The sequence below is a fragment of the Stegostoma tigrinum genome, chromosome 3, assembly GCF_030684315.1.
Source record: "Stegostoma tigrinum isolate sSteTig4 chromosome 3, sSteTig4.hap1, whole genome shotgun sequence".
In the NCBI taxonomy this organism is placed as follows: domain Eukaryota; kingdom Metazoa; phylum Chordata; class Chondrichthyes; order Orectolobiformes; family Stegostomatidae; genus Stegostoma; species Stegostoma tigrinum.
The window spans coordinates 32363827-32389153 of NC_081356.1; the positions used below are offsets into that span (position 1 = coordinate 32363827).

General features: G+C 44.1%; 1 protein-coding gene across 11 annotated transcripts in view; it reads right to left on the reverse strand.

Moving 5' to 3' along the window:
- The window catches only part of LOC125451012 (paralemmin-2-like), a 438977-nt gene that overhangs the window by 24303 nt on the left and 389347 nt on the right, over positions 1–25327 (reverse strand). For 10 of the 11 annotated variants that reach the window (XM_048527622.2, XM_048527625.2, XM_048527623.2 and 7 more), the window contains one exon: positions 3555–6081. In XM_048527622.2, coding sequence (XP_048383579.2) covers positions 3555–6081 — 2527 coding nt within the window. The remainder of the gene's footprint in view (positions 1–3554; positions 6082–25327) is intronic. The other variant, XM_048527624.2, reaches the window with a different exon arrangement.

Here is a 25327-nt window from a genome sequence, read left to right on the forward strand (position 1 = left end):
TGCGCAGGTCCCAGTGGTGGAGCTCCTAAAATTGTAAATGCTCAAGAAGCCAGAACTGAAAGAGGGCAGAGACTGATTGATTTGTTCAGTCAGGCCAAGGAATGAAAGTAGTTAAAATGGAGCCCAAATACATTGCAGCCATACCCTTCATTGAATCCTGAACAAGCTCGATGAAGATTGTACCTTCAATCGTGTAGCATTCTCACTGCTGTGCTGGAACACCAGCCTGGATATTGTGTTGAAGCTTTGAGAGTAGGACTTGAACCAATTACCAGAGGCAAGGATAGCATTCAGTAGTCACAGTGGATACTGAAAACACTGAACCATGTTATAGAAAGCGATTATTCATCAATCCTGGAAGGTTGGCAGGAACATTCCCCTGAAAATTCATGTGGTATTTCACACCGCTGGTGCTGACCCCTTCAAGGTTCATGGGGCCGCATTCATCGTTTAAATATCTTCATGGGGACACAGAGACAATCTTGCCACCTTGTCCGAAGGTGCTGGAGAGCTTGATGCTCCTAGTCTCCTTCCCAGGGAAGCAGATGCTTGTCCCCAGTGCTCCATTTTGTACAGCATTTCTTTAAACAATTAATGTCAACGAACACAGAACAACACATCACAAGAATAGGCCCTTCGGTCTGTTCCGACCGTGATGCCATTTTAAACCGATCACATCAGCCTGCGCATGGTCCTTATCCCGCTATGCCCTACCTGTTCATGCGCCTGTCTGAATGCCTCTTAAACATTGCTATCGTCTCCGCTCATAGATACTTTCCAATCAACCTGTTCAGAGATGTTATTATATGCCTCTGGAGCAGGTGGGATTTGAACATGGGACTCCTGGTTCAGAGAAAGGGGCACTATCACTGTGCCAAGAGCTCCTCGTCTCTGCTTCTACTACTTCCCCTGACAGTGCACCTACCATCTTCTGCAAAAACAAAGTATCTCGCACATCTTCTTTAAAATTATGTCCCTTAGTATTTGATGTTTTCATCCTGGGAAGAAGACTTAGAATATCAGCTCTATCCACGCCTTCAATTTTATATACTTCTATCTGGTCGCCCCCTTAGGCTCCAATGGTTTAGCAAAAACAAGTTTGTCCAACCTCTCCTTATGGCTAGTACATTCCAATCCAGGCAACCTTCTGGTAAACCTCTTTTGCAGTCTCTCTAAAGCTTCCACATCCTTCCTATGGTGATGACCGGAACTGCACATTGCACTCCGAATGAAGGCTAACTAAAACTTTATACACCTGTTACATGACGTACCAACTTTAGAGTATTATGTTCAATTCTGGACACACTACAGGAAGGATGTGGTGGCTTTGGAGAGGGTGCAGAAGAGGATTATCAGGATGCTGCCGGGATTAGAGGGTATGACCCTGAAGGTGAGGCTAGAAAAACTCGGGTTGTTTTCTCTGGGGTGGCAGAGGCAGAGAGGAGACTTCACAGAAATCTGTAAAATTATGAGTTGCACAGATAGGATTTACGGTCAGAATCTTTTTCCCCCCAGAGTTGAAATGTCTAAAACCAAGGGGGCATACATTTAAGGTAAGAAGGGTAAAGTTCAAAGGAGATATGAGGGGCAAGTTTTTGTACACAGAGAATGGTAGGGGCCTTGAATGTCATGCAAGAGGTGGTGGTGCAGGCAGATACAAAAGGAGTGTTCAAAGGGACTTCCAGCTAAGCACATGAATATGCAAGGAATGGAGAGATAGGGACCAAGGGCAGACAGAAGAGATTAGTTTAATTTGATGTTATGTTCAGCACAATGTTGTGGGCCAAAGGGTATGTTCCTGTGCTGTACCCTCAAACAGCCACCTCCAATCTAATTTCTCTAGATACTGCCTAAAACTGTCTTCCCCCAATTTTGCACTTTCACCTGAGGATCAGTCTTATCTTTATCCATTGCTATCTTAAAACTTATGGTACTATGCTCACTGTTCCTAAAATGCTCCCTCATTCGATCACCTGGTCAGGCTCATTTCCCAATACAAAGTCCATTACAGCTCCTTCCCTCCTTGGACCATCTACATATTGTTTTAAGAAACCCTCTTGGATGTACCTAACAACTTCTGACCCACCTAAGCCCCTGCTATGAAGGGAATCCCAGTCAAAACTGGGGAAGTTAAAAATAACCCTTTTGTGTTTACATCTCTCCATGTTCTGCTCTGCTATCTTTGTAGCTATTGACAGGCCTATAGAGTAACTCCATCATGGTGACTGTAGCTTTCTTATTCCAGAAATTGACCCAAATGGCATCACTGGGTGAATCCTCCAAGATGCCCTCTTTTAGTACAGCTATGACATTCATCTCAATCAATAATGCAACCCCTCCAACTCCTTTTACAGCCCTCTCTATCTCAACTGAAACATCCAAACCCTGGGATTGGCCTCTCTTGGTCTCGATGTGATCCTGAGGTTCAGTTGATAAGGCAGGTTCTGACCAGGCTGGGCAATCTCATGTCCGAAAGTCCGGGAAGGATAAGTAACGGGGGCTTACCCCAATGAAGACTTTCCAGAGTCACTGAAACTTACAATAGAGAAGATGACCATTCAGTCTGACATAAAAACCAAAAGAACAGCAGATGCTGTAAATCAGGAAAAAAAAACCAGAAGTTGCTGCAAAAGCTCAGCAGGTCATATCCGATCCAGTGACCCTTCCTTCGAACACCTGAGTTCTCAGGAAGGGTCACCAAACAGGAAATGTTAACTCTGATTTTTTCCTTCACAGATGCTGCCAGACCTGTTCCATTCAGTCTGACACGCCTGTACAAGCTTGACAAAACAGCAGTCTGCTTAGTCCACCGACCACCCATCTCTTGTTCTGAAGTCATTACAACTCAGAGTGAGGCCTTTTGGTCCATCACATCTATGCTGCAAAGAAATCCAGTCAGTCCCACTCCCCAACCTTATCTCTGTATCACCTCAAAATCCTATCCAATTTCCTTTTGAAATCAATGATTGCCTCCTGCTTCTACCACCATCACGGTTATCAAGTTTAACTATCAGAACCAAAACCTGTGGTTATCAATGGAAGAGGCTGAACAAATGAGCACTTTGGGAGAAGGGTCTTTCCCCAGAATATAGTGAAAATATGGAACAAAGGGAATGCTTACAGTCATTACTGTAGAAATATTTAAGAGGGAACAGGATAAACATGCGATGGAGAAAGTACTGGAAGGTTGGCCCATCCAAATGGGGAGTTTAATGTGGAACATAAACACCAGTACAGACCAGTTGGACTGAATGGCCTGTTTCCGTGCTGTAAATTCTACGTAAACCACTGAACCACAGCACGGAACGGAGACCATTCGGGCCAGCATGCACATGTTAGTTCCTTGAAAGATCCTATTGGTCCTAATCCTCTGCACTGGCCTCATGGCCCTGAAAATTCTGTTGGTTACATTGTTTGACCAAGTTGGAATGAGTTCATTTCAGAAACCCTGACATTAATTTCTACTCAGGATTTAGGTTCATAAGCTCGAATCAAGGAGATGGAGTCTGGAGCAGACTGCTTGGTCTGCCTCTTCCAGGGATGGTGTGCGATACCTGCAGACAGCGATGGCCTCTTACCGGGGGTTGTTCTGGAAGAATAGGCCTGGGGTAGCGTGGCCTGCTTGGCTGTAGTGGGTCTCTGAACAGTCCTGAGGACCTCCCTCTGGCGTCGCAGCTCCTCCTCTCGGTCCTGCGCTGCCCGGATCTCCTGCTCAATCATCGACAGGGTCTTCTGCCGGCGGGTGCGCAGCTTAAACGGCCCCGTTTGGGCGATGACCTCGGGCTCCTGTGAATGGCTGACAAAGACGTTGTTTCGGGAATAGTCCGTTGGTTCCAAATAGTTGGCACTGTCGCTGAAGGGACTGAACTCGGGCTTGTACAGGGAAGGTGGCGAGCTGGCCTGGGGGACATCCACGGCGCCGCACTTTACATCCAATGCCGAGCCCTTTGGCACGGAGTATTGCTGCTCCTGTGCCCCGGGCATTGGGGCATGGGAAGGCTCCGGTGTCGCTGTCCGCGGTTTCGACAGGGTAGCCCCCGCAGCGTCGACGGGCACTTGCTCATTGGTCACCACCCTTATCAGCTGCGACGGTGCCGTTGGGTGACCTTCGCCCATCCCAGCCCTGCCTGTGTGGCTGTGTTGCGCCAATGCGAGCTGAATGGCATTCTGCACCAACATCTCCGCTCGGTACTGCAGCTCTTGGTCCGTGTCCGATAGCCCCCGGTACTGATCCGGCTCACCGTCTCCGAGTGGGCTTGAGGTTAACTCTGCCTTGAAGGAGCTCTCGTCTCTCTCTCTGTCCACAGGGGTTAGCGCCTGGGGTGTCTGAGGGTGGGAAAACTCCTGAGATCCACCCAGCGAGTAATCCAGGGAAACATTCATAGTCTCATTTGAAGCACCACTGTCACTCACATTATCAATACTGAGGTCATTGGAGAGTGTCTCCATCACAGTGGTGTCCTGCGATCGAACAGATAGCTCGTCCAAACCAGAATCCAGCTCTTCTGTGGTTGCAGGAAGGCTGACACACTTAAAATATTGGTCAGAAACATCACTGTCGCCATCTTCGTTGAGCATTGTCAAAACCGCCCTGACCTGAGTAAACCCTTCATCGTCCACAAAGACTTTGTTGACCACATGGTGTTTCATGCTGTTGCTGATGAATTGGTCAGGAGAAGCTTGTCTAAGGGGCGCCGTGCCAATTACTTCCTCTTGTTGCTGATTACCCTGCAGCGTGGGTGCCATCCCCTGGAATGCAGCTTCCTGCTCTCCTCCTGGCACCTTCATGCTCAGTTTGGACGCTTTCCCAACAGACACCTCACTGGCCCCAATTTGTACCGTCTGTCCGTGAGCTTCAGCTAGCTCAGTCATCCCGACCGCAGCCGCATCGGTGTCTTTTACCAGTGTGTCTGCCGTCCTTGTCCCTGACCTCAACGAGACCCCCTTATTGGCGACCAGCCGCTTCTGGTTGGGCTGAGTGGAGGTTTCCGATCTGGTTTCCATCTTTAAAAACTGCTGCCTCGCTGCTGAGAAATCTATCTGCTCTGTGACAACATCTTCCCTGTTTACAACGATGGGGTCCGGCGTTACAAACACGTGGGCTTTCTGTCTTGGAGAAACTGGGGAAAGACCCCCACTCTGTTTCTTCTGTTTACGCTCCGCATATTTTTTGTGCGATTCCAGCTTATCTGGGTCCAGCTGCTCCTCAATAGTCTTCTCTTGTGGTGGCTTCCATTTCTCTGCAATACTGGGATTCTTCTTGACCACTTGGCTTCTAATGACTTCCAGTCTTGCTCTTTCAAGTTCAGCTATTTCACTAGAAGCTCGAGTTTTCTTAATTCTGTAGGATTCGGTTTTGTCATCGTCCACAAAAAGCTTGGAGGGTTTCTTGTCTTCGTGAAAGGCCCGGAGCTCAAACTTGGCTTCTTTCTTCAGAGGGATGATGGTTGCTTCACCGTTGTTGAAAGACTTCCTGCGAGGTGACACTTCCTCCTGCTGCTCCCTCCCCACACCCTTCCGATCAGAAAGAGGTTCCGTTGTATTATTCCCTGTGGAGTGGCCGTTCAGATTGATCTCACCTGCCTTCACATCATCAGTGTCCTGTTGCTCCACAGGAGGGGACCCCTGTCTCACCATGGAACTGTCGGGCGAGCGTGGAGCGTTGAGCCTGGTGGAAAGGGGTGGACTCTGCCCGTCCGCAATCGCTGTACTCAGCTCAGGAGAAGCTGGCGCATTCGATCCGTTCTCCAGAACAGAATCGCAGCAATTGGCTTCCAAAACCTCGTCGAGGTACCTGATCTCCTTTGCAACATCACTGTCCAACGATTCATGTTGAGTCTGGATGCTATTCTGACCTTTCCCAATCACGTGATTCAGCTGATCATCCAGTCCAGCAGATTCTGAGTGTGGGGCTTTAGGTGTCACCTCGCTGACATTCTTTGTACTGTGAAGTGAACTGTCTATTTCCATGCTTCCCTCTTGGCCGGGAGACAACTGAACGGAGACGCACGAATCGGATCTCTTCCTGCTCTTCCCCTTCTTCAGTTCCGTATCATCTTCCAGGAGGCTGGCAGAAGGTTTCTGTGAAAAGGGAAAGGGAGATCACCATTAGAGTCACGGAAGTCAAACAGCATGAAAAGAAACACGGAAGAAAACAAAACTACTGAGTCATGTGGATTTTGGGGTCTGCCAACAGACAGCATTGGCAGTCAATTCTTCACAACGGCCCATAGATTTGTCTACACTTACTTGGACACTATTTAATGGCAATTCGAGAACAATATTGACTTCCCCTACATCCAATTCCTTAATCCAAAGGCTTTCTGCTGGTAGATCTTGCTTAGGACACTTGTTCTGTACTGGTCACTGAGACGAAAGTCAGGGCAGTATATGCGGCGGTGGGGGGGGGGGGGGGGCGGTGGTTGCTGTGAACTGGTTGTCACCTCAGAGCAGGTAAGGCAACTGGCTGTGGTTTTTTTTTTGGTCAGGTGCCAGTGTCAGAGGATAGTAATAGCCTTGAGGACAGGAGAAGCTGGGAGGGGGTTCCTGTTACGGCATGTGTAAGTGAGGTTCAGGTGGTGAAAGACCACTGAGAAAGAACAGAATATCAGGCAGGCACATGAATCCTCAGGGTAAAGTGAAGGGACACATTTTCCAATCTCACCTCGCTGTAGCTGTTGGGTTCTCTGGCATTCACGGGATAAAAAAGCCAAAAGCAGCGCACTTTCCAAATCTGTGAAACTGGGTGCACACAGCAGACGAAGCAGCATCTTAGGAGCACAAAAGCTGACGTTTCGGGCCTAGACCCTTCATCTCTGACGAAGGGCCTAGGCCCGAAACATCAGCTTTTGTGCTCCTAAGATGCTGCTTCGTCTGCTGTGTCCATCCAGCTTCACATTTTGTTATCTCTGGTTCTCCAGCATCTGCAGTTCCCATTATCTCTGATCACTTTCCAAATCTGAATGATTAAATATTTAATGTTGTAACCCACCTCAGTGGTCACCCAGTCATATTCTGACCGTAGTCCTGCAAGTAATGCTTCACACAATGGGTGCTAAAAATCTGGAACTCACTCTCAAAAAGCTACTGAGGCTGCGTTCCGACCAGGATTGGTGTTTTTTTTTAAATCACAAGGGTATTACGATTTATGGAACTGAGGCTGGTAGAGATTACCATGATCTAACAGAATGGTGAAACAGACTTGAAGAGCTGAATAGTTTCCACCTGTTGACTTTTAACAGTGCTATTGAGTGGCTTTCATTTTCCCCTTTAAAAGAGAGAGCCTTACTAAACTTGCCTTCTTTGCTCTTGAAGGTGCCTTGGTTCTGATAGACTATCTTCGCAACAGCAAGCTGTCAAAGTACTATATTTCCCACCGCATTATAAATAAAGATTTCCGAAACATCTTTAAATCTGGCACACTGGCTAGCCGCACAATATTTCTGCTGGAATAATTTTACATTAGTATTGAAGAGCAATGACTGCCATCTGATGGTCACTGAGAACTTAAGTTAACAAACTGTCTCCCAACAAGCAACATGGAAATTCACTGAGGTGGTTATTGGTATTTCTTTATCGCAGTCAATAAGAATATTATCTTTATTTTTAGCAAGTGCATTAATAGACCCTGATTAAGAGCTGGTTACTTTCTTTCTGAAGGATTATATGTTGTCTTACATTGCTCTTTCTATGCTTCATTCCTCCGCTCACCACCCCAAAAGCCAGAGTTTAGCACGACTCCTTTTGTGGCTTCTTCAATCATTTATGTTTGTGTTTTAATAGGATGTCAGCAGCCTGGGCAGAGCACCAAAGCCAGGATGACCTTATTAGGAGCATGACCGTTGCATATTACACCTTGCTGACATCAAGGCTTGTCACTTTAATCTAGCTTTAGCAGCGCAGCTGCCCTCCTGACACTCCTCCTTCACAGTGAATCAGACCCAAGCTACATTATTTTTATAGGATCATCCAGCACAGAAGGAGGCGATTCAGCCCACTGTCTCTCTCTGGTACTTTGTTTGATCTATCTTATCAGTCCTAATTCCCTTGCTCTCTCCCCTTATGTAATTCACCATTCATTTTCGGATTTTCTTTTGAGAGTTACTTCTGAATGTGTTCCCATTACCTCTTTTGGCTGTTAATTCTGCCTGTTTAATCCTGTCAGGCTGTCATCTGGTAATTTAGTTGTCACGGGGGAATTGCTGATTCTGAATTAGCAATCACTAGTTCTTTGCTTGTGAGCTGCAGCAGTAATGAGCCTCATTTAATCACCAGGATGTGTACAACTGCAACACTGAAGCGCATGGCATTGTATGGACTGTAGTGTGGCAAGAGGAGTGCAGTGTAGAGGGAAGCATGCTCAGAAGGTCTAGCAGCATCTGCTGAACAATAATCCTGTTCAACATGATATGTTCACTTTGATTCTCACTTCACCGAGGTTGCCAGGCCTGCTGAGGATTTCCAGAACTTTCTGTTTCCAACCACAAGTATGTGTTTTGAGTTATGTATTGTGAACATACACATTGTGATGCTAACCTACACAGACGTATTTAGTTTATTCTCCAATTAAAAAGTCTGGAAGTGGTTTTCAACAATTGTTTTGTATGTGAGACGCTTTGCCAACACTGACGCACTCCAGGGACTTCCTGCTCACACTCCTGGGGTGTCCCAAACTCAAATGCCAATGGACAAAATGAGCAGTTCTACAGATAACAGTGATGTGGTTGCAGTAAACCAAATTGTGTAAACATACTATGCACCAGTCACACAGAAAGTACGAGATAACAATTTGGAAGGAATCTTGTACAGTTCCTGGAATTAGTTTAGAGTTGGACCAGAAACTGAAGCTAGAATGTAGCAGATGTAAGGTGTAGGAGCAGAAGGCCATTCAGCCCAATGATTCTAATCTGCCGTTCAATGAGTTCACGACTGATCTGATAATCATCAACTCCAATTTCTTGCTTTTACCCCATAATACGTGATTCTTTTCTCAATTAAAAGTTTGTCTTTCTGGGCCTTGAACATACTTGACAACCCAGCCTCAACATCATTCTGCGGTGAAGAATTTCAGACTGACTACCCTCAGAGGGGGAAAAAAAAACCTCCTTATCACTTTCCTGACTGGGCAATCTCTTGTTCTGAGATTATATTCTCTGGCCCTAGACTTTCCCACAAGAGGAAACAAACAGTCTGTGCACAACTATCCTGTCAATCCCCAAAGAATATTTTATGTTTTGATAAGGTATCCTCTCATTCCTCTAAAACTCCAACCTACTCAACCTCTCCTACCCGGGATCAACCTAGTGAATCTTGTCTGGCCTGCGTCCAATGCCAGTACATCTTTCCTTAGATAACGGGAACAAAAGGCTTACTACAAAGCCTATATCTCGTGACTAATTGGATGGTGCAACACCGGGTTCCTGGAGACTTCAAGACAAAGATTAAACTACTGCAAGAAAATCGCGGGAGATAAAACAGTGTTAAAAAAGGGCGATAATAATTTGTTCCTTGCATTTTCTTTGAAAAAGGTTCCTTTATTGGTCATAAACACATTGTCAATGAGTTAAAAATTTGGCTGTTAGATTTGGTGGAGTTGAGAGAGTCAGAAGTTGGGGAGCAGCTAGTGCAGGAGAGATCTCCAGGGATAGGTGAAACTAAAGTTGGCAACTGAGTGTTAACACGACAATGACTCCACTATGAGCCTCTGAGGTCAGCCTTCTGCATTTGAAAGGTTACCTCTGTTTCTCTATCCACTGATGCTGACAATTTCCAGCATTTTTTGTTTTTATTTCCTGGTTACTCAGGCAAAAAAAATATATTTAGTCACTCTCCTGGTTTAAAAATATCCTCTCAAATCTGGAAACTGGTGTCCCAAAGCAGTGCGGTGTGCCATGATAGTTAAAGAAGAGTTTATAGCTGCAGGGGCTAGTCAATTGGCTGTGATTGTCCTACTTTGAAATATCAAGGCTAAGATATAAAAATTTGATGACTGTATTCTCTAGTAAACCTCTTGAATCAATTGTGGTGTTCCTTAACACACCATAACAAAAGCACAGGTACTGAACTGATAGTCAGACTGTCTTGTTACAAATGTGCTGCTTTGGCAGAGAATTTCAAAATTGTGAGTTTAGTGAAAGCTCTGATGTCTTCTACCTTCAAGCCAGTTTTGTATCCAAATGGATAGTTCTTCCTGTACTCCACGTGATCTAAGCTTGCTAACCAGTCTACCATGAGGAATCTTGTTGAACACCCTACTGAAGCCCATACAGATCACACCCACTGCTCTGCCCTCATCGATCCTCTTTGTTACTTCTTCAAGTTAGTGAAACACAACTTCCCATGCACAAATCAGTGTCCAGAACTCTATAAATGCTAGTACTTTAAGTGCTGAGTTTTAGAAAACCTAACCCCTGAGAAAGCAAAAGCAAATAAACCATTGCCAGTATCTTTTGGTGCATTTCAAAGTGTCCGGATGAACAACAGAGTTGTGTATATTGAAAAATACAATTAATAATTGTACCAGAAACACATTAGTACTGGTTCAAGACACTTTATGGCAATGGCCACCCACTGGGCCGATTCTTGAGGGCATGAACACATGACCCCCAAAAGCCCCATCCACACATTCTGCCATTGGCTATCCAACACACCGACAGTTGTGTCCTCAACCAATCATGAAGTGAACAGATTCATAATTATCTAACTGGTTGACTCTTGACAGTCAATCATCTCATTTCCTGACAAATAAACAAAAGCATGTACAATAAATTAAAGAAACGTGTGTTCATACTATCAATGACTTTTCTCCTGGATTGCTTGCAGCAGCGTCTTGCAGATTAATCTTTAATTTCTGGAGATTCCAAGACGTTTGGCAGCCCTAACTACACAGTTTGCTTTCACTGACTTTGTCTTTACTTTGGGAAAGTAACAAAATATTTTTGGTATTTTTACCATGCTGCTGCAACATTCCTTCCTGTTTTTCTACTTAACCCGTCTGAAACTTGGATTCTGATCCAGGTGAAACTTTTTGGTGGTAAGTGGGAATCTCAGGAAAGTCTTCTCCAACATTATTCTATTTCTTTTAAGAGTTCATTTTTAAAAGAATTGCTTTACTTTAAAATGCCTCAATGGCATCACTAAGAAAGTTGTCTTAGGGCCTGACAGCATAAGGAATCTGAATGAACTACTTCTGAGTCATGGAATGTAGGTATTACTAGCAAAGTCAGCATTAATTCCCAATCTCTAATTGCTTTGGAGAAGCTAGGCCTCATTAGCTCACTGAGTCATAAAGGTCAACAGCATAGAAAATGGCCCTTTGGCCCATCATGTCTGCACCAGTCAAAAACAAGCACCTCACATCCCCTCCAAACCTCTATTTTTTACCTTAAATCTATGCCTCTACTCATTAATTCCACCACTAATGAGAAAGGTTGCTTCTTGTCTACATTACGACAGTATTTTACACATCTCAATCATGTCCGACCCCCACCCCCAGTCTCACCTGCTTTAAGACAAACAACCCCAGCTTATCCACTATCTCTTCATATCTACAACTTTCCAGCCCAGACAAAATCTCCTCTCCACTGCTATCACATTCCTCCTATAATGTGGATTCCAGAACAGCACACAATACTCTAGCTGTGGCCTAACCAACATGTAGTACAGCTCCAACATAACCTACCTGCTCTTAAGCTGTATGCTTCAGCGAGTAAAGTATTCTTTATGCCTTCTTAAGCACAACATCCACCTGTCCCTGTACCTTAAGAGACTGGTGGACATGCACACCAAGGTCCCTCTGATCCTCAGTGCTTCCCAGGGACCTACCATTCATCATGTATTCCTTTGCCTTGGTCTTCTCCAAGTGCATCACCTCACACTTATCTGGATTGAAATCCATTTGCCACTGATCAGCCTATCTCACCAGCTCACCTACATCCTGCTGTAACCCAGGGCTTCCTTGTTCACCATTTACCACCCCATCAATTTTTGCATCACTTCTTGAATACAACTCAGTAGAATGCCTGGACATTTTAGAAGACAGTTTAAGACTCAGCCACATTGCTTTCTGTGGGCCTGGAATCACATCTAGGCCAGACAGTGTACAGGTGGCAAATTTCCTGCCCATTGGGGATTAATGAACTGTACAAACATTATTATAGGGTAAGACAGTGTGGGGCTGGAGGAATACAGCAGGCCAGACAGCATCAGAGGAGCAGGAAAGCTGATGTTTCAGGTCAGGACCCTTCTTCAGAAATGGGGGTGGGGAAGGGAGCTCTGAAATAAATGGTGGGCGTGGGGTGGGGGGGAGGTACAGTGATAGCAGGTAGGTCCTGGTGGGGATTGGTCAGTGAGGTGGGAGGGCCTGATAGGTGGGAGAGAATACAGACAGGTCAATGAGGCAGGGATGGGGGGGTGGGGTGCTGGTCTTGGAATGACATCAGAAGTGGGAAGATTTTGATATGTGAGGGCAGGGGGAATTGTGTTTTTATTATGGCGATGGGGTGTGGGAAACGCAAGAGATGCGGTCGAGAGTAAGTTGCGGTCCTTGAAATATAAAAGGCACCTGGGATGTTTGGGAGTGGAACGCCCCATCTTGGCAGCAGACGTGGCGGAGGTGGAGGAATTGGGAGTAGGGGGTGGCATTCTTGCAGGAAGGTGGGTGAGAGGAGGTGTAGTCTAGATAGCTGTGGGAGTCGGTGGGCAGTTTCAAGGTGGTCACCAGAGATGGAGACAGAGAGGTCCAGGAAGGAGAGAGAGGTATCAGAGATGGTCCAGGTGAACTTGAGGTTGGGGTGGAAGGTGATAGTAAAGTTGACGAACTGATGAACATTATCACAGGGTGCTGTCAATGCACCTGATATACTAATTTACCTCCCTCACGCTGTTAGCTTTTCACAGAATTCTGATTGTTTGCTCAATGTGTAGAAAGTGGGAGCAGAGATCTGATGAAGAAAACAGAAGAAGCAAGAGATTTTATGAACCCATGACGAGAGAACAGATCATGAAAGTAAGGTAGAATGAGGTAGTATCATATCATTTAGGAAGAGGGGAAAGGGGTGAAGCTGCGGAGCAGACGTGACAGTAAAGAAAAACAGGGTAATTAGTGGCATTAAAGAAGAGAAAAAGAATACCCTCTTCAACAAGTGGCAGAGGATAGGAAGAAAAATGTTAACCATCTTTTCAAACATCTTTGGGCGTGGAAATTGTTCAAAAGAACTAGAGGGTGGTAAATGCTTTACAGTATTTTTATTCCCAATAAACTTTTCTTGCATTACTGACGTTGTAGACCATTGCAGGAATATGGTGATACGCAGGTGTATAAGCTCATTCACATCTTCAGCATGAGTTCCTTGTGTCCAAAGTGTAGTTCACATTGTTACGCAGATAAACATGGCTGCTAATGCATCGACAAGCAGCAGTGCATTGAGTGATCAGATCATCTGCTTTTTGCAGGTGATTGCAGGATAAAATCGTGTCACCAGAAAGACAGGACAGGAAGGTTTATTATCTCAACCGAATAACAGCAGTTTCAACAATGCAGCAAATATTACATTGAGATATAAGCCGAAGCAGAGTTTGTATCTGGGCAAGAGCTTGCATCATCAACTTCTGTCTGAGGAACAAGTGCTAACTCAGTTCCCCCGAGCAAAGACAGTCATCAAAAGCATTTCAGGTCTTGGAATGGGAATGGAGAAGTGAGAGGTGATATTCCAAATCAGTTTAAGTTAAATCACACTTGTAAAAGAAATCCATTGACCCAAGAGGATGAAATAGGGCTTTACTGCCTGAAGCATTATACAACGACAGTCCAGCTCAGTATTGTTGTAGTATCGAATTGTCCTGCCCTATTCTATGCAGCAAAACTCAGGTATATTGCCGAGGAATTTGGAAACGTAAGCTACTGTGTTGCTGTTTTCAGGAAAGCAAAACCAAACCTCAGTTCAGATAGCTAGATGACGAAAGCAGCCGTTTTGAGAAGAAAAGGAAAGTATTTCTGGCAAAGGAAGTCAATGGGATTCTCAGAAAAGGCTGCAGAGTGATTGATTCATTTTTAAGTTTTCCTGCCAATGTAACAATATACACAAGAAAAAAAAAACCTGAGGAATTTTTCGAAGGAATGTATCTGCATTATTTAAGCCCTGTTTAGGACTTTCAGAAACACGGTCATTATTTTATACATAAGTGCAGTCTTGAAAGCAAAGCAGGAGGGTGAGAAGCAGTTGGAGATAGTAGCCTTGCCTTCACAATTTGTCGACAGGAAACAAGTGCTCAAATGATTATCTGAATTGCAGTATGCCCTTCAACCATATGTGAAGTTTGATCTAGCCCCAGTCCATTACTTAATCACCTGTCAGGGTTCTTACCCTGGGCTAGCAGGGATTAAAGTTCAGGTGACATTCATTTACTCCTGATTTGAAGTCATTGTCTTATTTTCTCAACAGGCTACAATTTTTACTCAAAAAGTTGCCAAATTCATCAAGTGTATAGATTACAATTTCATTTGTCCTCTGTTAACTACATGTGCAGTCACAACACAAGTTGCATATCTTAGCAACCTGAAAGCAGTAAATCACGGAAATGGCGACACAGAGTGTGTTTAATGGCAATTTTAGAGACAAGGTTAACCCCTTGCTGTGGGTACCCACAGATGTGACTATTCCAATGCTCTCCTGGCTAACTTCCCGTTTCCCACCCTCTGTCAACTTCTGTTCAATCAAAACTCTGCCGGTATCCTCACGCAAACAGAGGTTGGAATGACCTACTCTTTCCCAAGTGTGGAGTCAAATATGTTTGGTGGTGAATGTCATGCCACCCTGACCATGGAGATAACTCACTGGATCATCCGTCAATCTACTTAGTAACTGGTGCTGGTACAATGGGCATCCTTTACCACCACAGGGCATGGCACTGGTGACTTGGCAGAAGCTGCAGTGTTGCAGAACCTGCAGATCACCGGACAAGGCCCACTCCTTTGTGGATCAAGCAATCAGAAGGTAAACTGCTATTTGCTTCTCCTCATGGGGCAGACGCCTTGGGGAGAGGGGAGGGAATACATCAGTGGGTGGAGTGGGGTGTGGTTGGAGGCAAGATCGGGGTGGGGGGGGCAGAGGCTTTCAGAAGTTACCCCTTGTCCACCGACTGTGGCTCCATTTGACCCACTGTCTCTCACACCCCCACCCACACACAAAACCTGGCAAGCAGGTTGCCATGGTTTCTCAGATGAGAAACTAGCCATGTTTCTCACACATCTGCAAGGCAGGTGACTGGGGAGGTGGCAGGCTGAGGTCTACACAATGTCTGTTTGAGTTTTAGGCTCTCTATGCATATCAGAATATATAGTACTTTCAGAATCTAATATAGGTTTTAGGGTCTGTATTAATTTTAGGGCCTGTTTTTGTTTCAGGGTCAACATTAGTTTCAGGATATACATGTGTTTTAGGCTCTGTATTAATTTTAGTGAGTCTGTATTAATTTGAGAGTCTTTGGACTTTTTAAAAATTATTTTCAGAAGCAGGTTAGCGATCCAAAATCTGAAATCTGGCGCCATTTCGTCCTAGAGGATGCTGGAGTTCAGAAATCAGACATGCAGTAATAAAATTATCAAAAGTGAGTGAGGAGAAAGGTGCCTAAGGATGACCCGGTTGAGACAGGAAGTGAGATGTTCATAAAAACAAATGGTAAGGTTATGCTATTCGAGCCCTCAAGCCTGTGGCACCATTCAAAAGGACCATGATGGTGACCTCAATTTGACTTCATCGCTAGTCTTCCATAACCTTCAACTCCCTGTGAGATTAAACTCTGCCTAACTTGGCCTTGAACATATTCAACAGCCCAACTTCTACTGCTCTCTGGAGAAAAGAATTTCAAAGATTTATGGCTGTCAGAGGGAAGGAAGTCTTCCTCATCTTCATCTTAAACAGTAGACCCCTATTCTGAAATTGTGTTCGCTCCTCCTAGATTTCCCTCAACCATTGGAAACATCCTCACAGCCTCTGCCCCTTGCAATATCAGGTTATTCTTGATAGTTAGTACACATTACTGCTACTGAAACATTCTACCAACAATTTTAACACAACAAGACAACAAGTGATTAGCTCCTCCCTGGGACAGTCCTTTATTACCTGATGGGCAGAGCTGAGCTCAATGTTAGTTAACCCTTTCAGGTATTAACTGCTTTCTACAACACAGGTTTTTCCTAACTTTTCTCCTGAATGACTTCACTCTGACGTTTCTAGTCTTACAAAGTTTTCTATCTACTGTTATCAGTTCTTTAAATATCCCAAGTGTTCAAATTACATATGAAGAAAACAAAACGTACCTTTGAAGTATTGCACCTTAGGAAATGGGGAAGCCAATTTGCTCACAGTAAGCTCCCACAAGAAGCAGTGTGGTGGCAACTGAATAATCTGTTGCATTGTGATATTGCTTGAGGAACAAATATTGTCCAGGATACCAGGGAGACGTCCCCAAAGTAAAATTCCTCTTAAAATAGTGGCCATTGGATCTTTATACAGGCACCAAAGGGGCATACAGAACTTTGGTTTAATTTTGTGTTCTGGCCAAAAGAGGACACTTGACAATGTAACACTCCTGCAGTACTGCATTGGGATATCACATCCTGGGGAAAGAGGCCAGAGCCCAGAACTCTGTCACCCAGAGGCGAGGGGACAACCAACCAGGCCCAGGCTGACATTCAGTCAGCTGTTACCCTTCGATTTCTGAGGGCATGCGAGTCTAGTGTGTGCAACCTCTTTCATTATCTAACGGTAGAAAACCAGGTCACATTATTTCTATCTGACACAAGATGTCCTCAAATCAAGCCTGATTGCAATCTCAATTTCAAGGACAGACAGCACAGAAAGCCTGGAAACTTTTGGTGTCAATTAACATTTGGTGTCGGAAGGTTCAAACAGTTAATAAGAGAATGCAGCAATGACGAAGATATTCAAAATAACAGAACATAAACAAACAAACTAATTAGGCCAAACAGGAAAAGAACTTGAATTTAATCCAGCGTGAAAAGAAAATGTTGACAAATCAGAGGTAGTGAGTTTTGTTTTTGTAATATGTTGAGGGAAGGGGGTTGTAACTATGGTATTAAAGTATCACTTCAAACACAGTGGGTGTGGAGTCAAACAGGAAAATCCAGGAACTTTAACAGGAAAGGACAATTACACTGTGTCAGAACGTCCGGAAAGTGTGGTCCACTTTTGTTTTTGACCTTGACTCGCTTGTTGCTGTGGGATTTTTAAAATAAGATATGAAGCAATCCCAGCCAAAGAGTGGGACTGTGCACTTCATCACAGAAATGACATGCTGATCATATGCCTTCACTCAGAATACTGGCAGTGTCTAGAGACAGATTCTTCATCATACAATTTGGAGCAGGATGCTGACATCAATAACTGGGAAAAATGTGTGGTATCTGTGTGGGACTCGAGAAATGTACAACAATGCGCTTTACATTTCACAATAGAATGTAGAGATCACACTTCACAAGCGCAGAAGAGAAAAAGTTATAAACCATCAAGAAACTACCTGACTTGAAACGCTACAATCTTAATTACATTCATACTTCAGGAGCTAGCTCTGTGTAGCGGTCGAGGAAAATATTTACTGTATGAACTATTACCAAGTTACAGACAGAAAGAAAGAACTGCATTTTTGTAACACCTATGCAACCTCAGGATAAGCTGTGGCAGGACATATCAGATAGGATGTTCCCCTGACTGGTGAGTCTAGAATTAAGATATACGTCATTTAAGACTAAGATGAGGAGAAATTTCTTCACCGCAGGGTGATGAATTTTTAGAATTCTATACCCCACAGGGCTATGGAAACACGCATTCAGCATGTTCAAGTTAAATCGAGAGATTTACATACAATAATGACTAAAAGGATATGGGACTAGTTTTGAAAAGTGGCATTGGAGTAAATGGTTAACCAGGACTTAACTGAATGGCAGATCAAGAAAGTCCATTCACCACTTCCCCTGACTTTCAAATGTGCACGTTCTACAATTGCACGTGTTCAGATTCTTCTGTTCATAAACCTGACAAAAATGACAGAGACAGCAACAAAGAAAATCAATCTTCTGGTACTTTAGTTACAAATTACTGTGCTTTTCTGTCCAAAGATTGATCTCCATTGCCCCAGTCACATTACAAAGCTTCCTCAGTGGCAGATTTTTACATGAATAATGGCTTAAGTGAATTAAAACTTATATCTTCATACTTTAAAGAAATAATATACTGGTGTGGATTCAGCGCTTTCCTCAGGCACAGATTATTCACACTCAAGAATATCCATCTTTGCCAATTTTAAGTTTGGGCACATTTTCTTCTGCACATTTTTGTCACTAATGAATCAAAATACTTATTGTCTATCTTTTGTATAGAAAAATGATGAGGATGAGAGTGCTGAGTTTTATGTCAAAAGTTGTAGAATGTAAAAGTCAAGTTGCAGTGGGAAAAGCTTAATAAGACTCAATTAAACTTGTGCAGGATATCCAGGTAAAGCAGGACGCACAACACCTGAAATGAGGAGATGCATCATGAAGAATTTCTTAAAAATTGGATTCAATTCAGCGGCAACAGGAAGTTATGTTGTGATTTAATAGAATGGTTTTTCATTATGAAAGGATGAGATGGACAAAGCAAAACAGATATAATGTTAAATCCTGGAGAATTAGAGTTTTTAGGAAAAAGCTTTGCACAGAGAAGGCTGTGGAATGCACGGTGAATTTAGGAATAGTTCAAGACAGATGCTTGAAGTAATGCAGAATTAAGAGGCAAAAAGTTACATTATGGTAAGTTTTAAGTATGAACATGGAATTTTAATTTCCCTCATCTGTTTGTTACACCCAAGACCTTTCATGGACTAAAATAGTTTTTTTTTAAAATGAGGAGAAAGCACTGGTCTAACATCACCTGAACACAGATGGAGGCAAGCCTCAGGAGACCCAACCAAAACAGACACCAAAATAAGTGGTGTAGTGGACAGTGAAACAGATTATCTCACAACAGGACCTGGGATCAGTGATAATGGGAACTGCAGATGCTGGAGAATCCAATATAACAAAAGTGTGGAGCTGGATGAACACAGCAGGCCAAGCAGCATCTCAGGAGCACAAAAGCTGATGTTTCGGGCCTAGACCCTTCAGAGAGGGGGATGGGGAGATGGAACTGGAAATAAATAGGGAAGGGGGGGGGGGGGGGGAACGGACCGAGAATGGACAGAAAACAAGATAGGTAGAGAGGAGAGTATAGGTGGGGAGGTAGGGAGGGGATAGGTCAGTCCAGGGAAGATGGACAGGTCAAGGAGGTGGGAGGAGGTGGTGGGTAGGAAATGGAGGTGCGGCTTGAGGTGGGAGGAAGGGATGCGTGAGAGGAAGAACAGGTTGGGGAAGCAGAGGCAGGCTGGGCTGGTTTTGGGATGCAGTGGGGGAGGGGAGATTTTGAAGCTTGTGAATTCTACGTTGATACCATTGGGCTGCAGAGTTCCCAAGCGGAATATGAGTTGCTGTTCTTGCAACCTTCGGGTGGCATCATTGTGGCACTGCAGGAGGCCCATGATGGACATGTCATCTGAGGGGGAGTTGAAATGGTTCGGGACTGGGAGGTGCAGTTGTTTGTTGCGAACCGAGCGGAGGTGTTCTGCAAAGCAGTCCCCAAGCCTCCACTTGGTTTCCCCAATGTAGAGGAAGCCACACCAGGTGCAATGGATACAATATACTACATTGGCAGATGTGCAGGTGAACATCTGTTTGATATGGAAGGTCATCCTGGGGCCTGGGGTGGGGGTGAGGGAGGAGGTGTGGGGGCAAGTGTAGCACTTCCTGCGGTTGCAGGGGAAGGTGCTGGGTGTGGTGGGTTTCGAGGGGAGTGTGGAGCAGACAAGGGAGTCGTGGAGAGAGTGGTCTCTCTGGAAGGCAGACAAGGGTGGGGATGGAAAAATGGCTTGGGTGGTGGGGTCAGATTGTAGATGGCGGAAGTGTCGGAGGATGAAACGTTGTATCTGGAGGTTGGTGGGGTGGTATGTGAGGACGAGGGGGATCCTCTGGGTGCGGTTGTGGTTGGGATGTGTTGCGGGAAATGCGGGACCTTGGATCAGATGGGCCAATGGGTGAGGAGTGGCAGATGGAGCTTAAATTTAGAAAGATGTGATGTGTTACATTTTGATAAAGGTAAACCAAGGCAGGACATTTAATGGTAGATCCCTGGTGCATGTTGCCAAACAAAGAGACCCTGGGGCACAGATGCATCGTTCCTTGATAGTGGAGTCAAAGGTAGATAGGGTGGCGAAGAAGGCATTTGACATGCAAACCTTCATTGGTCATAACATTGAGTATAGGAGTTGGGCGTCATGTTTTGGCTGTACAGGGCACTGGTGGGGCCACTTTTAGAACATGGACCATTATCCACAACTGCTTACAATTCTGGTCATCCTTCCATAGAAAGGATGTTGTTAAACCTGGGGGTGCAGAAAAGATTTACAAGGTAGTTGCAGTGGCTGGAGGGTTTGAGCTATAGGGAGAGGCTGAATTGACTGGGGCTTCTTTTCATGGAACACCAGAAGCTGAGGGGTGACCTTACAGAGGTTTATGAAATCATGATGGGCTTGGTTAGGATGAACAGCCAAGGTCTTTTTCCTCAGGTGGGGGAGTCCAAAACTGGAGGGCATAGGTTTAAGGTGAGAAAAAAGGACCTGAGCGTAAGATTTTCACACAGTGGAGCTGCCACAGAAAAAGTGGAGGAAGCAGGTGCAATCACAATATTTAAAGGCATCTGGATCAGTATACAAATAGGAAGGGTTTAAAGGGATAGGGGCCCAATGCTGGCAAATGGGACTAGGTCAGATTGGGATGTGGGATGGCTGGTTTCAGATTAATTGGACTGAAGAGTCTGTTTCCGTGTTGTTTCATTTTATGACTCTATGATACTAAACCATTGGCAACCAAATTACGGTTTTTATCTGAAGACATCAAAACCAAATAACTGAGTCAGTGTCATGAAATTTGCATTGCCTGTTTTAATGCACACCTGTATGAAAATTTCTCATTTTGGCAGACGAAAGGCTCATTTGCCAGTTAGCCAGCTGGTAAAAACAGTGGAGCCAAGCCTTGGAATACAAATTGATCTGCATTTTAGCAGTGGCTTTACAGTAGAGGATCAGGGTTAAAACAACATGGACTGGTAACAGCAAAGACTAGGAGACTCTCTCTCCTAGTGTGTCTCATTATCTTGGAAAACAGAGCCTAGTGATAAAGCAGAGACAACAAAGCATGGAGCTGGATGAACACAGCAGGCCAAGCAGCATCTTCCTGCTGTGTTCATCCAGCTCCACACTTTGTTATCTCGGATTCTCCAGCATCTGCAGTTCCCATTATCTCTGATCCTAGTGATAAAGCAATTTGGGGAAATAACCAATTACCAAGAACTCCAAGGCTACTTGCAAACTGCCACAGCAGTTGGTGACAAGTCAATAGTTAAACAGCTGTGGTCTCAGGTTAAAATTCTAATTCCTCAAGGACTCTAAAGACTTTCTAATTGTGCAACCTTTATTTTCCTTGTTTCTACACTCTTTATTTGAACCTTATTGCGAGTGGTTGTGTCTCTGATGTCACTTTTCTATTCTTTTTTCCCCCTCAGTGTTATTAGGTAATATAATTCCTCTTTTTCAATCAAGAGAAATTTGATACTTGGTTCCTCTATTTTCTACTGTACCACATTTTAACTGAAGTGTGAAAGCTACGTGCAAAAAAAAAATCCAAAAGTAGTTGCTGCGACTGACTGAGACAGAGTGAAAAAAAAGAGACTGGAGCTGATTTCTCTCTCATCAACTGGTCATTAGATTTGGGCATGTGGACAGCCTGTGATTCCTGAAGGAGGGCCCAGACCCGAAATGTCAGCTTTCCTGCTCCTCTGATGTTGCTAGGCCTGCTGTGTTCATCCAGCTCTACATCTTGTCTCACGTGGACAACACATATTTCTGTGGACATCACCATTTTCTGGGGCTGACTAGCCTGCTTCCGTGATATAATCTCTACTCATCAGACACTGAGAAAGCATTCAGGATGCTCATTTGAAGTTCTGTGGATCCTGCGAGATTCCTATCTGGAAAGCTAGGCTGAATTTAACCTACTTGTATCTGGGTTGCACCCAATGAGGCAACTCCAAGCCATGAGATTCGTTGTTTGGAGTGCAACATTCCAACATTTTCCCCACGTACTGCATGAAGTGTGAATGGACAATGAAAACTCATCTTTATCTCAACTACTTGGCTGTTCACTAAATTTAAAACTAATAAAAATATCTAAAATTTTCCCCCGCAAGACATGGTGTTTACTGTTTCAGCTCAGAGGGGGGGGCAATTGTGCTTAGAATACAACCACAAAAGTGTGCTGTTGGTCATGTAGATTGTTGACATTTATGTAAACCCCTCTCTCACACAGGAAAACAGTCTTAGTTTGCTGACATTTAATTGCAGCAAGACTGCCTGCTGGCAATTCTCAGTTTTCATTTGCATGGTCAGTCATGGCAGCATCTGATGAATGAAAGAAAGGGGGAAATTTATTCTTTTCAGACATGGCTGGCCATTTTATTAATGCTTCAGCCTTCCAAAAGGGCATCCTGCTATACCAAGATACAAACATTTCAAGCGGTAGTTTTAACAGGAGATGTTCAATGTGCTATGTATCATCACACATGTTTACCCTATTACTTCTTTATTTTATACCTTTTCTGATCTAAGACCAATATTTTCCCAGCCTCTGCCATCCAGCCCACCCTTTTTTTGACCTGGGAATCACATTACTGAGCTCTGCACACCTGGCTATTCTTTAACACAACATGGAAGAGCATTATTGGTCATTTGTTGCAAGACTACAAAACATAGTGTCTTTTGGTGCTCCTGGAGAATACAACCTGCAGAACGTGAAGATGGTGGTAAGGACATTCATTCAAAGAAGTTCTCTCCTTAGAATCCCAAACGGTTGAGGTTGAATATAGAACAAGTTTCATTTATGTAGTATCTTCAACATGGTAAGATGTCCTTCACAGTAACATTATGAAACAAATATTGATGATGAGTCACATTAGTAAAAATGGGGAAAGATGATGAAAGCCAGATGAAAGAGGTAGGTATTATAAGAGAGAGAAGAAGAAATTGAAAGATTTATGGAGGGAACTCCAGAGTTTAGAATAGGTTAGTAGGAGGCACAGCCACCATTGGGTTGATGAAGGTAATGAGACTAGATATGAAGCAGACGTCTGAGAGCCAAAGGACTTGATTGACATTACAAAGAGAGGGTGGGGCAAGTCACAGGATGGATTTGAACACAACGATGAGAACTGTACATGAGCCATTGCAGGTCAGCAAGCAGAGGAGTGAATGGGACTTGCTGCACGGTCAGACAGGAGCAGCAGAGTTTCCAACAAGCTTATGGAAGCTGGGTGATCTGCCTGGACAGTGCTGGAATAGACATGTTTTGCAAAAGTCAAAAGCATGAATTGGCGGGGGGAGGTGTGATGTGGTTCAAAAGCAGATGGGCTGGAAGAGGGATAGATTCGTGTGTTGTTACGGAAGTGGTAGGTTGGTTTAATCTCCATTTCCCTTTTGTAAAGTCACAATGATGGAACTTCTGTGGAATGGGAAATACAGTCCAGAGTCAAATAGGACACCATGGCTGTAAACTGCCTGGTCCAGCCAGAGACAATGGCCAAGGGCACAGCTGACGTTGGTGGCTGAGGAATCGAGTTATGACATTGCCTGCAGAAATTGGCTTCAGTCTTCCCAATATTTTATCAGCACAGGGCTAAAATTCCTCCTGTTAAGGGCCAGATTCTTAAAAAAAAACTTCAAAATTACTGACAGAGAAACATTATCCAATAATGAATGAACGATTTTGGAAGAAATCCCATAACTAACTGATCTGTTGAAAGCTCTGCTGCAGTCTTGTAACACCCAGTCATCAATGGTGGTAGACAATTAAACAACTGACCATGGAAGCTCCACAAATAGCCCCATCTTTGCTGAAGGAGAAGCTCATTACTTAATTGTAAAATAGAAGGGTGAAGCATTTGCAACAATTTTTAGCCAGAAGGGTTGAGTGGATGCTCAATCTCAAATTCCTCCCAAGATCCCCTGAGTCATAGTTTCCAATTGTCAGCCTACTGGACTCACTCTATGATATCAAGACAGAGCTGAGGGCACTGGAAATAATCAAGGTTAAGGACTCAAACAACATCCAGATAGTAGTTCTGAAGACTACGGCTCCAGAACTAGTCACAGCCTCAGCTATGATCTTCTAGTATAGGTGTAAGACTGATGTTTATTTGACAGTATGGAAAAATGCACTGATGTGCTTTGACCAGAAAAAAAAGACAAATCCAATATGGCCAATTATGCAACATTATTCCACTCTCAGTCATCAGCAAAGTGATGGAAGGTGTCAGTGACAGGGTTATTAACACGTTAAGAGAGTCCAGCTAAACTGAAACCAATTGGGATCAAAGGGACATATCTAAGTCGGTTTGATACATACCTAGCACACAGGACAACATTTTTGATTGTTGGAAGCCAATCATCTGAGCCCTCAGTATACTGCTGTAGGAGTTCTTCAAGATACTGCCTAAGGCCCAACCATCTTCAGCTGCTTCATCAACGGCCTTCCCTCCATCATAATGCTAGATATCAGGATTTTCAGTGATGATTGCACAATACTAAGGGACATTTGCAATTCCTCAGATACTAAAGCAGCTTGTGCCTACGTGCAGAAAGACTCAGAAGACACTCAGACTTGGGGCTGTTAAGTGGCAAGTAATATTCGAGCAAATGTCAGGCAATGATTATTTCAAACAAGTGGGAATTTAATCATCTCACCTTTATATTCAAAGCCATTATCACCACTGAATCTCCAATCATCAATAGTGACGAGAAACTAAACTGAATATTGTGGTCACAAGAGTAGATCAGAGGCTGTGAACTCTGAGCAACAGCTCACCTTGTGACTCCACAGAGGCTGTTCACCATCTACAGGACTCGTGTCAGAAGTGTGATGGAACACTCTTTACTTGTTTGGACGAGTGCAGCTCCAACAATACACAAGATGCTGAACACCATCCAGGACAAAGCAACCTGCTTGACTGACACTTTTATTCACCGACTTAAACATTCTCCATCAGTATCAGCACTGTGTATTATCTACAAGATACAGTGTAACAACAACTCACTAAGGTGCCTGACAACACCTTTTAAACACACAACTTCCACTATTTAGAAAGACAAGGACAGCAGATGAGAACATCACTACCTGCAAATTCCCCTC